The sequence below is a fragment of the Echiichthys vipera genome (genome assembly GCF_963691815.1).
Source record: "Echiichthys vipera genome assembly, chromosome: 17".
In the NCBI taxonomy this organism is placed as follows: domain Eukaryota; kingdom Metazoa; phylum Chordata; class Actinopteri; order Perciformes; family Trachinidae; genus Echiichthys; species Echiichthys vipera.
This window is the reverse complement of record NC_139842.1, coordinates 23,552,807-23,568,318: the sequence shown is the minus strand read 5'-3', so window position 1 is coordinate 23,568,318 and position 15,512 is coordinate 23,552,807. Positions and strand designations below refer to the sequence as shown.

Here is a 15,512-nt window from a genome sequence, read left to right as displayed (position 1 = left end):
CGGTAACACACGCAGACAGAGACTAGTACATCCCAAGGACAGAACACCACACCACCACAAAAGCAACCTGGTTTATGCTGTTAATGCAACGAGGAATGCAAAGATCTTTACATTGGAGAAACAAAACAACCACTGCATAAACGCACGGCCCAACACAGGAGAGCTCACTCCTCAGGCCTGGACTCTACTGTCCACTTACATCTCAAGGAGAAAGCTAAAATTAAAGGGATGGTTCAGATTTGGGAGGTTGTATATTCTGTTCTGCGTTCCAATACCCATACTACCATATGCCAAAAGCACCACGATGTCCGGTGGTGGAAGAAGTACTCAGAGCTTTTAGTAAAGGTAGTAATATCACCAGTGACGTGCAGTGAGGGTTGGGGTTGGGGAGGCACTGACTCACAAGTCAGATTTACAAACATACAGTAGGATGCCAATAGGATAGGATGAGAGAATAGGAGAGAATAGGAGAGAATAGGAGAGAACAGGATGCTGAAAAACATTTTAAAACACCAGTGCCACTGTATATTGCAGTATATCTTACCTTTACTTGTACATGACATCTCGCTTTGACTGAAAGTGCAGCTTTGGAAATTTTCTTAGTTTAGAAATCAAATCCTCCATTTTCAGGGCGAGAAATGACAGCTAAGCTAAGCTCTACAGCGTCGCACAGCACACTTCTGTGTTTACTTTTTGCACACAGGTTAGAGTTCACCGTGACCTGCTGGCTATCAGGCTGCTCACTATCGCCGCCCTCCTTGAGGCAGAGGTAGTGCCTGCCTCAATCCAGGCATTTCCCCTGTGGATTTATGTCATATTAATAAGATGTAAATATTACACACATACGTAAAATACATTACTGAACACAATGGAAAAGAAGACGTATGCTTTTATTACATAAAAGTGTCCTCAACCATCATATTGGAAACATACACAGAAATGGGAACAAGCACGCGCAGAGGGCACGCGCTCAATACAGTTTGTGAGTTATTGCGCAATCTGGAGGGAGGCTCGGCTGTCCGTGCCTCACCTCTCGTCTCAGAAGAGACTCCGTTTATTTAAGCAGGTAATACAGAATTTTCTGTGATTTTTACTATAAAAACGGTCAAAATACATTAAGAACCACACCAAAATCATAGTCCAGAGGATAAATATTAATACTTGTTATTTTATTATTTCGTTTCTTTTTCCTCTCATGATGACAGGGGAGGCACAGCCTCACCTGCCTCCCCTGACTGCACGTCACTGAATATCACACTGTAGAAAAAGTCCTGAATTCAAAATGTTACTTTAAAAGTACGAGCATCAAAACGTGTCCAAGTACAAAAAGTCGGCCTATTTCAGATTGTAATTATTCATGTTAATGTCACTATAATGTTACTGGTGATACATGTTGGGCTCATTTTTATTACGTTATACACCATTGTGTAGCTTTATCTATAACCATACAGTTTACTTTATTTGTTGATAGTATATGTCTTAATAATCAGAATCTGTAAAGTAACTAGTAACTGAAGGTGCCACACAAATGCAGTGGAGTCAAAAGTGAAATATTTCCTCTGAAATGAAGGCGCGGTGTATGCATACTGCATGCATCAGTGTGTGTCAGGGCAGCTGCAGCACATACTCAAAGTAAAAGGAAAAAGGATGAGATTTGGTTCTCGGTCAGTGTGTTACCTACAGTAGATGGCAGTCGGCACAGTACCTCAGACAACCCCATTTTAAAGACTCCACACTATCCCTTTAATCATGGCTCAGTTCCATTAAGCTACTCATGTTCCCCAGCATGCACAATACCAGGGCCTGCCCGTAGTGGAATGCAGCCATCATTAAAGTTATTGAATACTCTGCTGCTTATGTGAAAATGTGTGCCGTGAATAAGTCTAGAGACACTAAACTTTACTGAGCAGTCCGTTGTCAGTGTGTGTGACCTGGAGGCTTCAAGTTGTCACCTCACACTTGTTTACGTTGCATACTGGACCATGATTGGTTTGTGTAATTATGGTATCATAAGAAGACTGTGGCTCAATAGTAGAGTGGGTCGTCCTCCAATCGAGAGATCGGAGGTTTGATTCCCACCTCCCCTGGTCCAAATGTCGAAGTGTCCTTGGGCAAGACACTGAACCCCAAATTGCTCCCCGTGCTGCGCATGGGTGTGTAAATGTGGTGTGAATGGTTAGGTTAGATGGTCTGTAGGTGTCCACTGCCATCAGTGTGAATGTCTGTGTGAATGTGAAGTGTGAAAGCGCCTTGAGTAGTCAGAAGACTAGAGAGGCGCTTTATGAGTACAAGTCCAACTTCTCGGAGTACTTCTTTGTATTTTGATTCCCACATCAACTACAACTGTTTCAGTATTTCATCGAATTCAAATGTTTCAAGAGTACATTTTCACTTTCCTCAGGAAATGTCTCCTTTTTGAATATTCCTATTTAAGTCTTTGACCAGCCTTTTCACAGTGACCATATGTATGCTAATGTATGTATATATTATTATGTATGTCACTGTTAGTACTCATGATTTACATAAATGTTACGTTTTATGTCAAACAAATCCATCTGCATTTTCTCCATCACTGCTGCTTGTATGGGGTGTTAGATTCAGTGTCATTGCATGATTTACATGTATCTAATCTTTTACTTGACTCATTTAGACAAATGATAGCTGTGGCATACTGCCTTTACTCACCGCCAGGTAGATGATGTTGGCTGAGTATCAGAAATGTGCCTGTAGCTGGGAGATCCTTCCATCCAGCTGTTCATGTCCCTCTGCTGTCACTTTCTCCAGGTGACACACACCACATTTTTTAGCTGAACACAAAAACTCTCTATTTAGTGGAGTATACATAACTTAAATAAACATAATTAAAGAAAAACTACCACAGCGTACTCTTTCATCACAATGGGCACAAACCCTTGAGCTTTTGATTTCTGCCTCATCATGTTTTCTGATTTCCCCATCACAGTCACATGTGCTGTGTCATGGTTAGGCCTCAGCAGTCTGTGATGTCGTGTGAGTCAGCAGTCACACTTCCGCTTTGACTCTGCAGCTGCAGCACTTCACGTCTGTATAAAAGAGGCAGACGGAGCTGTGAGGACGCAGTGGACATAACTCAGAGGAGGTGACAACTCTCAGAGCACCAACCGACCAACCAACCAACCAACCAACCGACCAACCAACCAACCAACCAGCATAAAGAAGACTTCAGTGTATCACAGGTGTGTTATTGTTACATACATTGTTATTCCTTTTAAATGTGTTTGATTTCACCAAATGAACCTTTCGTTACAGTCTGCACAGATGGAGACCATGAAGAGTGCCAGGAAGAATGATGCAGGGGACACTGGCAGGTATGACAGTTTATATGATAAGTAAAAATACTTTTAATCATACAGAACCGTTTGATTCCTTCTGAAAAATGACTAATATAGAGTCCTGTTTGTGTTCTCCTGTCAGGGATTTATCAGAGCAGATCAAAGCAGCCACCAAGGACAGTCACGTGAGAGCTGAGAACACACAGCTGATGCTGAGTTACCAGAAGGGACACATCACCCTGCCCCAGTACAAGGTGAACTCCGCACACTAATTCATCAACGCTTTTGTGGACTAAAAGAAAGAAGCCGTCACACAGTTTTATGTTCGATTGTGTTTAGACTGAGCTGAAAAGTGGATCTTTGTGTGTCTGTCAGGTCCTGTTGTGTTCCCTCTATGAGATCTACAAAGCTCTGGAAGAGGAGCTGGACAGGAACTCCTCTCATCCAGCGGTTGCACCGATATACTTCCCCCAGGAACTGGCCCGTGTAGAGATGCTCGAGAGAGATCTGGAGCATTTTTTTGGCTCCGACTGGAGGGAGAGGGTGATCGTTCCCGCAGCAACACACAGATATGAACAGAGAATAAGAAAGGTGAGTGGAGAGGAAGGCGATCAGTTAAAGGCATGGTTCAGAGTCTTGCAAGTGTGGTTGTGTGAGGTATCAGGGTTCCTACACATCTTACACTACAAAATTCCAGATTTTCCAGACTTCTCAGAGGATTTTTCAGTCAATATTAAACATCTGAATACCAATTGTTAGATGCTGATTATGTAAATAAATGGTTTTAAATCCAACTTTTAACACGAATGTTAAATTCTGAGTCTGTATGCCATTATGCTGCCAAGTAATCCCAAGACGTTTTTACCTACGTATTGTAGCTCATATAACTGAATCAACTCCAAACTGAGACATGTTCAACGCACAGCATTTTATTCAAGCTAAATGCTAAAAGAGTGAAATGAATAAGTGAACCTGCAGCACCTACAGACAGGAACAGCAGAGAGTCTGTGCTTCATTGGCTTTAGACGGAGTAAACATACTGTAAACAAATAAAATAATGAGAATTAAAAATAAATCATGAATAGAATGTAGACGACATGTATGGGAAAAAATCAGTAAAATGAGAATCACAGTCGCACAGCGAGCGGTAACCATGGTAACCCGACACCATCCTACAGCCAGCTTGATTCGTTTTTATATCATATGTTGCATTAGTAAACTTGATTTGTATATATTCATATATTTTATTTTAGAAAGTGAGATAATAGTCTGGAAACAACACAAATATGTTTCCATATTCTTTTTTTACCTCACAAAACACAGGAGTGGCTGTTCTACCCAACTTACTGACTGAGGCAGCGGTAGAGCAGCAATTCTTCTGTTCTGTGACGTAAACTGAGGGATGTTCACGTATGAAGCAGCTCTTTACAGCTGTTACACTGAAAACTCATCTAACACTCTTTTATTGACACTTTTTATTCCACATGCATGACAGGCAGGCACGTGTGCACAGTGTCTGATTGAGTTTGGCAGATAAATAGTAACCCCACCTCTTCAAAATAACATTTCAAATAGAATGAGGATAGTCTCTTTTGAATGGTTCTCAGAAAGGAGTGGGGTCATGAAATCGGCTCCCATCAAAGAGCCGCAATCTCATAAATACAATCATTTCTGTGAATGGTGTGTAGTGGCTTTGACGAGAGCATAGAACAGCTTCAGATCATGCAGGAACTTTAACAGGGCTGTCTGACAGCAAGGTAAAGCTGTGAAAAAATTATAAATAGAATGTACACTTAAACTGATATTGATTTTTTAAAGGTGGCTAAAATACTTATATAATACTAGCTTCTGCCCTCATCCACGGTACGTTGCTCAGCTTTCTATGGGGATTCCCTGCGTCCTCAAACTGGGCGTGTGCTGTAGGTAACGCACTGACGCTGGATTAGTACCTCACACAACCTCATTTCAAAATGTTGAACTACATATTCATGTTCCTGTTGTGAAATAACGGTTGAACATGTATTTTTCAGATCGGCAGAGAGAGCCCAGAGCTGCTGGTGCCCCACGCCTATACTCGTTATCTCGGTGACCTATCGGGAGGTCAGGTGCTGGGGAAGATTACCCAGAAATCTCTGGGGCTGAGCAGCCAAGAGGGGCTTTTATTCTTCTCCTTCCCCGGCGTGAGCAGCCCCAACCGCTTCAAGCAGCTGTACAGGAGCCGGATGAACAGCATCGAGCTGACGGAGGAGGAGAGGGCGGCGGTTCTGGAGGAGGCCGACGCCGCCTTCGAGTTCAACATCCAGGTGAGAAAAGATCTTCTTTATACGCTGACTTATAATAACATCCAAATCACACTGAAGCTAGCAAAAAGAGGAAGTGAATCTGTCAACAAGATCTGCTTTTATGACTTTTCTTCAGGTTTTTGACGACTTGCAGAAAATGTTGAGTATCACAGAGGAAAGGGTGGACCAATCAGAGGGCGCCGCTGTCCAAACTTCCATGTTCCCTTCTTCACACATCATGAGGGTCACCGTGGGACTATGCGTGGCACTGACCACTGTTGGAATGGGACTCTACGCCATGTAGACGTCACCAGCACAGTATGCACATATGCACAGCACTTTAACAATCACTGATGCAACGGACGATAAAGATTGAAACGTGTCTCGTCTCTAAACTATCACACCACAGCTGATTTTATCAACTTGTCATTTACATGAACTTTATTAAACAATCTCACACTGTAAAAACTGTCTCATGATTTGTGTCGAATAAAAACAACATTTGAAACTCAATTCAATGACTTTAATTCTTTAAACATCCTGCAGGAACTTGAGTTTTTCATTGTTTTAGTATACATTCTGATACATGTAATCGGAAAGTTGCTGCCATGGAATCCAAGTGTTTTCACCATGACTGGGATCAGATGATTCGAAGATGTCCACTGGCTGTACAGAGTAGCATGAACTGGCAGAGCAAAACTATTTACATTAATAATATGGATATGGTATCAGAGGTCAGTTTGCTCTACTTGACTCTGTAGAGCACTTTCCTCTGCATGCGGTGCTGCAGCTCGCCCCTCCTCAGCATCAGGTGGAGGACTTTGTAGATGGCGTGCTCTGGGTACTTCTGTTAAAGTGGAACAGAGGGACAGATGGAGAGATTACTTAAAGAACACAAATGTTTTATGTCTCAGCTGCTTTGTCTGGTTTAAATTTCTATGCATGCTGCCTTTGTTTGCTGTATAAAGTACCTTGTCTCATCTTGCCCGGGGTGATACAAGCCCATGACACAAATCCACACACTGCTATACAAGTTATTTCTGAGTGGGAAATAGTACCGTTCCCCCCCCCGTTCATTCTCTGAATCAGCGGCCATACAGCTCAAAATCAAAAATGAATAGGAACAAAACAACATACACAAAAACTAAATCTTCCTTTGGCCTGTTCGGTGGTAAACCCAGGACCAGCCTCAGTATACTATACTCTGAAATAAACATTACACAACACAAACCAACTGTCCTTCAGGGTCGTCTCAGACTGACCTGTTTGGTGAAGTCTTGGACGATGCTGTGCTCGGACACCTGGGAGCCGATAGCAAAGCGTCTCTTCAGCTGCTTCTCAACGCGTGAGATCATTTCCTGGTCCTCCTGAGAAGTGAAGCCCTCCACTCCTAAGGGACAGAATGTGGTTGGAGAGATGTTAAGAACATACAATGATTGTGCTGTGTTGGGTTCATAGTCTTAACTGATATCACAATGATCACATGCCCCTGAACTGAATTTGAGACGTAATAATCTGTCCATATAACAGTTAAATTTACTCCCAAAGAGCAACTAAAATATGAGCTCTTTGAGACATCTACGGGGTTTCTACACATTTTCCATTTCTAAATGTCATACTTTTCCAGATTCAAATTTCCAGACTTTTGGATGGATTTTTTCAGTCAATATTAAACATCTGAATACCAATTGTTAGATGTTATGATTATATAAAGTGGGGATTTTAATATAAAAAGGCACAGATGACATGTATTGACGGATATTTTCACTCCTCATTGATGATATTGGCTCATTGAATTGATATATTGATCCAGATAGATGTATTGTTACACCCTTTACCCCAGTTATGTTCCAAATGTGTTCATGAATGTTATTTAACAGTCATGTAAATTCATTTTGTCTGTCCATTCATACTGTGCCCAAGCACGCTTCACGGCTAAAGTCTAGTTCGTTTGACCAGTGTGAGCATAACTGTAACGTGTCCAGGTTTGCCGGCCACGGCCCGGTTGAGAGAAGTGGGGTTTTGTAAAGCACGGATGCACATGTACGGGCACGAGTGTGCGCATGTGTACGAGCATTGACGGCTGCCCTGATGTCTATTCATATATGTCCCTACGAGGGACGAAGAGTTCACAGTGGTTTAATGGAAAGTTGGGGTGTTTATGGCAGATCTGGTCTGATGAAATGTTCAAAAACAGTCAGACAAAACTAAATCTCTGAGGGGTGATATGGATTGGAAGGGAAGAGGGAGGGGGGGGCCATAACCCTAAAGCACGGGGCACAGTACGAATGAACAGTGTGAGTGTGTCCTAACACTACTTTATGTAGTTTTACTTCACAGGGGACAAAGTCAAAAAGCAGACACGACTGATAACTCCAGCCACATACTACACACTCACCTGAAAGGCTACCAGACATGGCAGCGTCCAGTGTGGACACCTGGAAGAGTCTGAGGGCCTCGTCGACCTCTTCCTCACCAGCCACAGCCTGCAGCTTCATCTTGGCCAGGGACTCGGAGATACGCACGACAGCCTCCAGCTGCCTGAAGAAGACACACACACACACACGGGATTACTTCAGAGCTCTCAAGTGTCTCAAAAGTGGAGTAAGGACATGTTCATCACTGGCGTGTAAGGATGTTCAGTCTCCAAATCCACGATTGGATTTTAAGGTCACGGTTCGATGTTGCTCACAATAAAGAGGGGCAACTGAGTTTATCATGACTTTACGGAGGGTCGTAAGTTTTTAAATCTTAAATGTACACCAAGGCACAGAGGAAAATATTAGTATTGCACATTAGGATTGAAATTCACCTGAGCCAAGTATTTCACACTGAAGTGAACCCAGCTGGTGAACATTATAGTGCCGTTATTGTCCTTTTTAAAATACCTGACAGTGATGGGGATGGAGGCCCTTTTGTCCGTCTCTCTTTCGTGCTCTCTCGCTCCGTTCCTCATCACCACGTATCTGTTCTTCAGCTTCTCCGCAGCGGCAGCAGACAGCCGAGGGCCGCATTTACTGTAAGCAAACGGACCAATTAACATTAATGAGCCAAGCCTAAGTGCACAGTCACTTCACCATGAGGGAAAGACCATGCGTAGCTTTTGTGAGACTTACGTTCTGGCATAGGCGATGTATTTCTTGAAGGTGGCCAGGGGGATCTCGCCCTCCACGCCCTCCGTCTGCGTCTGAGCGCTCAGGTGAACGTTCATCACGTGGCGAGCCAGTGTCTGCAAAAGTATTACACGAGGTTAATGTTTCCAGCTTCTTGCAAAGTGGCACACCTCCGGTCCAGAACACCTGTCATACGTGAGCCTCCTTACCATGTCTCTCTGCTGGTCGTGATGGTCTTTGATGATGAAGATCATGTCGAAACGGGACAGGATGGTGGGCATGAAGTCGATGTTTTCCTCTCCCTTTGTGTCGTCCCAGCGGCCAAACACAGAGTTGGCTGCGGCCAGCACTGAGCAGCGAGAGTTCAGGGTGGTGGTGATGCCGGCCTTGGGGGAGACGACATGTTAGTCACTTAGCAAAGTAAGACTTTTTTTAAAAAAAAGCAAACAATGGGGTAAATACCTTGGCAATGGAGATGGTCTGTTGCTCCATGGCTTCATGAATGGCCACTCTGTCATCCTCTCTCATCTGAAGAACAAACGTGAGTACGACTTTAATCCTGGGACATAAATTAAGTTAAAAACCCTCCTCCTGTGACACAAGAGCTTTTTTTTTACCTTGTCAAACTCATCGATGCATACCACTCCACCGTCGGCCAGCACCATGGCCCCCCCCTCCATGATGAACCCACGAGTGTTGGGGTCCCTCAACACGGATGCAGTCAGACCGGCTGCACTGCTGCCTTTACCGGAGGTGTAAACCTAACGGCACGTAAAGGGGAGGGGTTCAGCGTCAGTGGGCGGGTTCAGATGTGAGCATAAACATTTACGACTAGACTGCGCGGGAGAACGGATAACTGACCCCGATAGGTGAGCATCTCTCCACAAACTTGAGGAGCTGAGACTTGGCTGTACCAGGATCTCCCAGCATCAGTAAGTTGATGTCCCCCCTACGAGTGAGACCATCAGGCAGCCTGAAAGGACGGGAGACAAAAGCAGAAGGAAACATGTAAGGAGAAGCTTTACGCTGAACTGTGCTGATTTGGAGCACATCCGTTACCCTTAATAGGGATGAGATACGATACTCGAAAAATCACTGGATCAGATATTGGAGAGGAAAAAAGTATAATCTGTTACGACCCATTGGCTCAAAGTCGTACTCCATAAGAATTGAGACAAGTTTCTAGCAGCTTTTGTTGCAGTACAATGTAACTGCAGGTGAGCCTGTTCTTTCAGAGCCTCCATCTTGTCTCGTTCACTGTGTGTTGACTATTTGTTTTTTGCTCTTTTGTGAACTTTATTGAAACACATTCACCTCAATACTTGCAGTCCGTCCCCTCTAAGCCACACACACATGTTCCTATTAAACTCCTGCCCTTACTACAAGCCTGACTCAGAAGTTGAGGTTCCCGATTACACGTGAATGCAATTGTCAACCAGCAGGTCACATTTTACCCGACTGTCAGCTCCAGAGTTACCGGAAGAAGAACAGAAAGCCTGCTTAACGGCAAGCTTTGTTCAGCTCATTTTCTGTAGTGAAGGTCGTGGTATGGGACATGAAAAAGTGGTGTCCAGCCTCACCTCTTCCTTGAGCCCCCAAACAGCAGACAGGTGATGGCCTTTTTCAGATCGTCACTGCCGTATATGGAGGGAGCGACGGAGCGTGCCAGAGAGGCGTAGACGTTAGGAGTAGCAGACAGCGCCCTCAGTTCCTCCTCTTCCTGAGGAGTGACTGACCCAGTAGCACCACGACCTGGAAGAAAAAAAAGAAAGAAACATCTTTACTCTAGGTCAACTTGCTAAAATCACATGTATCACACCAGCACATGAAATTTGTCTTTACCTGCCCCTTCTGTGTCCATCTGGATGCCCACCACTCGCAGGTAGGACGCACGGATGCCCACACCGGCACTTTTCTCTTTGCCTCTGGCCTTTGGAGCAGCCACCTTTTTGATGGAGTAGATACCCATGATGGTGACTCTGTTGCCCGGGACCACACGGTCACACAGATACCTGAAGGAGGAGAAAACGGTTTGAGCTGACAGTTCAGAGCAGAAAACATTATTAAATGCGTTTTCTGGAGTGTTTGTCTTTACCGATCACCGTAGAGCTGCAGGTGGCGGGGCATCTCTCCGTGGGGCACGGCATCTGGAGATTCCTGCAGACGGAGAGTCTGGAAGTCAACGCAAACGCAGCGGTCTGGGATGATGAAGTAGGGGTCCACAGGACACTTCACCCTTCCAGTATTGTCACTGAGATAAGATGTTGGGACATAATTAGAATAAAAATTTAAACCTGACAGATATCTGCATCTGTAAAGCCCAGTTCAGACCAATGATTCACAACGGGTCAAAACCGTTTTAGGTGACCGCTGCAGCGGTGTGAACTGACCCGTCTCCTTGCAAACCTAACCGGCTGATGTTGTCACCAGCGATTCAGCCCGTCAGATCTCCAGTGGCTGGTTTTAGAACCTAACACACGTCACCTGATTCAACAGCCAATCAATCAAAGGCTCAACGAGCATGTGTGTGTGAGAGAGAGAGAGAGAGAGACAGGGCCGAGCAAGCAATACAATGAATAAAGAGAGGGAGCGCCGGCTGTAATCCAGAACAAAGCAGTGAATCAGAGAAATAAGCGGTATTTTCTCCGTTTCATCTCTATAGAAATGCAGCTGTTGAAAGTATCTCACTGTCTCTGTCCTCATTTCTATTTTATAATGATACAAATTATTTCCAGCTATGAAAAAAGCCTTAAAAGTCAGAGGTTAAAGCAGAAGTACAGAGAGGCGTTGTTATGGAGATGATACACCGCCTCGTCTCCTTGGTCTGAACGGGCAGGTTTCAGAACGTTGCAAGTAGTTGCAAGTTTAAACTCGACTCGTTGCAAATCTTTGGTCTGAACTGGGCTTAAGAGTTGAAATGGTCACGTATCAGTCATCCCTACTTTGATCCACACGGTCACACTCACCTGTTACACTTGCGTGGCAGAGCGTAACCCTGCAGGCCTGGAGGCAGAGGGATGTTGTTCACGACACTGCGACAGCCACGACACTGCAGACACACCTTGGTGGCCTTGGCCCTCACTGCTGTGGCTGAGATGATGATGCCGTGTACCTTCACCAGACGAGACACCTGCTCTGACTACATGGAGAGAAGGAACGACAAAATATGATCAGACGGTCCGTGTTTACTATGGGAATACGAGACACAAACAGGCATGTAGGTACCTTTAGGCCACGGATGGAAGCGTGATGTGCGTCGCTCTTCAGCATGACCTGGATGTCCTGGACCGTCTCCTCCCCTGCAGGCCGAGGACGGGTCACCTCATCGGCAACCTCCTTTGCAGCTTCCTCCAGCTGTAAATCAGACCAAACTGTTAGAGGAGAGCGATCATTAGAGCTAAGGCCCTGTTTACATGGCAACGCTCATAGGTGAAAACGTCAAAATATTTTATGAGACATGCCTTTCGATCAAACAGCGACTGCGTTTTTGGGGCTTAAAACAGAAAAAGGTGAAACCACTCTCCAGAGTGGAATTCTTAACGCTCCACCGTTATGTTTCCACGTCAAAACACTAAAGTGTGCTCTGATCTGCACACGCTGGCTCACTCAACGTACGCGTTTACATAACCTCCATGTACAGAGTTCAGGTAAACAACAAAAAACACTTGGGACTGCTTCCATCAGTGGGACATTCAAGTGTCCTGGGAGGAGCCGAGGCGCTGGGAGACTACAGACCGTGCTGCAGATCCCTGTCACACTGTATGGCGTCCTGCTTCTCTGCTGTTAGGGAGAGAAGGACGTTTCTACGCATGCACCAGCTCTGGGTGCTGTTGTGTGGCAGTGCTTCACAGCTCCACCTACACACCTGACGTGCACACTACATTGAATTTCACACTTGACATCACTGTATGCACGCAGATACACTTGTCTAAACGTGGAATAAAAAGTGAGAACGCAACGCCACATTTGCCTATCCTTTCTAGATCGTCTTTGTGTAAACGGGGCCTGAAGAAGTGTGAAACTGGCACAGCAGGGTCACAAACGTGAGATTTTATAACAGTCTTTGAGCAGGTTCCATCACGTTGTATTTGTTGGAAACTCACCAGGGGCAGGTTCTCAGAGGGCACCTTGTAGAGACAGTCTGACAGATCCTCATCGAAGCTGGCCAGGTCCTCCATCTCCACCTCCACCCAGTACTCCCCCAGGGTGTAGTGTCTCTTCAGTTCATCTCTTGATTTGAAAATAGAACGAATAATGTTGTGTTGAAGACCTAATGCTCTCAATACAAATATATCAGAATGAAAGAACAGCAGGAATGAAGTCAGATGAAATACAGATGTTGTTGAAATGAACAGAGATTTTGGAAAGAGTAAAGTAAAGTAAAAACTAACCACCCCACATGTTAATTAGCCATCTGTTCTGAGTCCTTTAATGGCAGATGGCCAGCTCATGTTACGTTTACTGTTGCACCCATTCAAATTTAGAGACAAATATTCTAACGTTTACCGTTTAGTATAGGTCAGGCGCTAGAAATGCTGGATACTGGATATATTTTCCACAATGCAACATAATAGCTTCTTTCCTCAGACCCCTGCTTCATTACTCTTTGAAAAGCAGACTGATTGAGTTTATTTTAGCAAAGTAGCAAAAAATCAGCAAAAAAAAATGATTTAATTAAAAAGAACAGTTGGTGTGGAGAAACAGCATGACTTTGCTGCGGTTAGCACCTGTTGATGAAATTTAGACACCTTTTGTCACTTGGTTTCATTAAATCTGCATCGTAATATAAATTGGAGGCCTCCCATTTTCCTGAATATATTCTGACTCGTGGGATGAAAAACTAAAGGGACTCTGGAGCTTTCAAACCTTCTTTAAACCATTTAAGTTTAAAAAGGTATCGTCCACACCCACAAAGTCTGATATTCCCATGGCACCTTCACCTCTCATGGCTGCTAGAATCTCCTTTTTCAACAGGTGGCATTTATTTCTCCAAATAAAATGAATTACAGTGTTATTTATTTCTTTACAGATAGATGTCTGGATGATAATTTACTGTGACAAGTTAAAAATAGTGTTAAATACCTGGGATTTCTAAAAACATTTCCAGCCCCAAATACAAGAGACTGAAAGTATGTTCCATATGTAACTTCAGCTCTGCCCATGTTAGGTAGAGTCCTTTAAGGTAAAGCAGATGGTAGCTCTAGAGTCATTTACCCTGAGTTGTTTCAATGGAGACGACCTCGATGACGTCATCAGGGTACTTTTTTTAACTTCAGAAAGCTCCTCCGGATCCATGAGGACTTTATAAAACTGTTTTCACGGGCTGAGCAGCACCTCTCATGATGTGTAAACGTCACTTGTCAAATACTTTGAACGATGGTTCATCCACTGGCATTTAAACTTTAGAACATACAGGTTCTTTTTTACACAGCAACTTAGCTATAATATTCTCCACCTCCACCGTTTCCATAGCGTCCCTGACTTCTTTATTATTATGATGATGATGAGCTCACCTGTATTTATATGTGAAGCCGGTGCGGTCGGTGCCCACCCTGAACTGCCGCAGGAACTCCCGGAACCGTTTCTTGATCTGGACCCTCTTCTGTCCGCCTTCATCCACGCCGTGTCCCTCTCCCCCTCCGAAGCTTTCGCTGTAGTACACCCCCGGGTCGTCAAAGCCAGACATACTGAAGCAGGTCGGGGAACAACACGACGCGAACCAAACACGACACCGTGGACAAGTGTTTCTTACTGAAAAGAAAAACACGACGGGTACAAAGCTGCTCGGTGTGTCGGTGTCTGTTCCGCGGCAAAAACGGAACTCCTTCCTGTCTGTTTCCCGCGACTCGCTCCTCGCCGCGCCTCTCCCCTGTCCTGATTGGCTGTGAGCCGCGACGGCCTGTCACTATTGGTCGAAGCGGCTTTGAGGAGGCGTGTCCTCGATGTGGAGGTGGGGCTTGTGAGGACTGGTGGCGCGAAAAAGACAACAGGAGGAGGAGGAGCAGGAGGAAGCATGGTGACTAGTGCCACAAAGAGGCACGAGTACGGCTTTAAAGTGCGCCACTTTGTCATCATCATTAATAAGGACACTGCGCGGTTTAAGGGAGATCTTTTTCACACGATTTTAGAGTAATATGTATTTTTTATTTCACTAGGTCAGTTTTACTTTGAGTTAGTTTAGTTTGAGAGAGGTTTTCACTGTGCAATTAATACTCTACTCTTACATACCTGGACACGTATCTTCTGCTTTTTTGTGCAATAACACTGTCCACCACTTAAGTGCAATTTCTGTCATAAACAGTCTTACATATTTGATCTGCTACATTTCCTCTACATTTAACTTATCTGATTTCATTTTACCTGCATTCTCACATCTACCTCATATATATTTGACTAAAAGTTAATTGTTTACTGCATATATACTTTCTGTATTTATTTAGCTAAGCTTTTATACCTCCCTTGTGTTTTTTTAAGCTGCTGGAAACTCAGTTTCCTTGCAGGAGTTCATCCCAAAGGATCAATAAAGAGAAGTCTAAGTCTAAGTCTTAGAGGCTTGTTTTTATGTGAAATGAAAGACGGTGTGATTATAGCTACAGATGATCAAAGCTTATTTATAATACAAATTAAATGTTTACTCTTCAGACATGTTGACATAGAAATAGACTTTGAATGTTTTTTTCCAGACAGTTTTTTCTGTTACCTTGGTAGACTTTAAAAATTACACGTCCTATTCAAAAATGGAGAATCTGTGAATATGAATATTTTCCAATAATGAATTGAAACTAGCCCAATAGACAGGATTCACA

At 44.1% G+C, this 15,512-nt stretch overlaps 2 protein-coding genes across 2 annotated transcripts; one reads left to right on the top strand and one right to left on the bottom strand.

The window, feature by feature from the left end:
- The first annotated feature begins 3,092 nt into the window (after positions 1-3,092).
- On the top strand, positions 3,093-6,049 carry hmox1a (heme oxygenase 1a). Its single transcript, XM_083931899.1, has 6 exons — positions 3,093-3,215; positions 3,289-3,347; positions 3,454-3,565; positions 3,687-3,902; positions 5,342-5,614; positions 5,730-6,049. Exons 2-6 carry the CDS (start codon positions 3,298-3,300, stop codon positions 5,895-5,897), a joined length of 819 nt encoding a protein of 272 aa, XP_083788025.1. The 5' UTR covers positions 3,093-3,215; positions 3,289-3,297; the 3' UTR covers positions 5,898-6,049.
- A 218-nt stretch (positions 6,050-6,267) lies between these two features.
- On the bottom strand, positions 6,268-14,495 carry mcm5 (minichromosome maintenance complex component 5). The gene is made up of 16 exons (XM_083930617.1): positions 14,220-14,495; positions 12,810-12,936; positions 11,932-12,060; positions 11,673-11,845; positions 10,802-10,957; positions 10,549-10,718; positions 10,287-10,458; positions 9,568-9,679; positions 9,324-9,467; positions 9,169-9,234; positions 8,916-9,092; positions 8,710-8,822; positions 8,482-8,610; positions 7,992-8,134; positions 6,856-6,983; positions 6,268-6,440 (listed from the first exon to the last, which is right to left on the bottom strand). Exons 1-16 carry the CDS (start codon positions 14,390-14,392, stop codon positions 6,339-6,341), a joined length of 2,214 nt encoding a protein of 737 aa, XP_083786743.1. The 5' UTR covers positions 14,393-14,495; the 3' UTR covers positions 6,268-6,338.
- Between the last annotated feature and the right edge of the window lie 1,017 nt (positions 14,496-15,512).

What these genes read in the sequence shown, in the direction of transcription:
- hmox1a (XM_083931899.1), top strand. Translation starts at nt 3,298, where the DNA reads ATGGAGACCATGAAGAGTGCCAGGAAGAATGATGCAGGGGACACTGGC. An exon ending in GATGCAGGGGACACTGGCAG is followed by an intron (nt 3,348 to 3,453) that starts GTATGACAGTTT and finishes TTCTCCTGTCAG; the next exon opens with GGATTTATCAGAGCAGATCA. An exon ending in TCACCCTGCCCCAGTACAAG is followed by an intron (nt 3,566 to 3,686) that starts GTGAACTCCGCA and finishes TGTGTCTGTCAG; the next exon opens with GTCCTGTTGTGTTCCCTCTA.
- mcm5 (XM_083930617.1), bottom strand. Translation starts at nt 14,392, where the DNA reads ATGTCTGGCTTTGACGACCCGGGGGTGTACTACAGCGAAAGCTTCGGA. An exon ending in TTTGGGGGCTCAAGGAAGAG is followed by an intron (nt 9,680 to 10,286) that starts GTGAGGCTGGAC and finishes CCGTCCTTTCAG; the next exon opens with GCTGCCTGATGGTCTCACTC. An exon ending in AGACCATCTCCATTGCCAAG is followed by an intron (nt 9,093 to 9,168) that starts GTATTTACCCCA and finishes GTCTCCCCCAAG; the next exon opens with GCCGGCATCACCACCACCCT.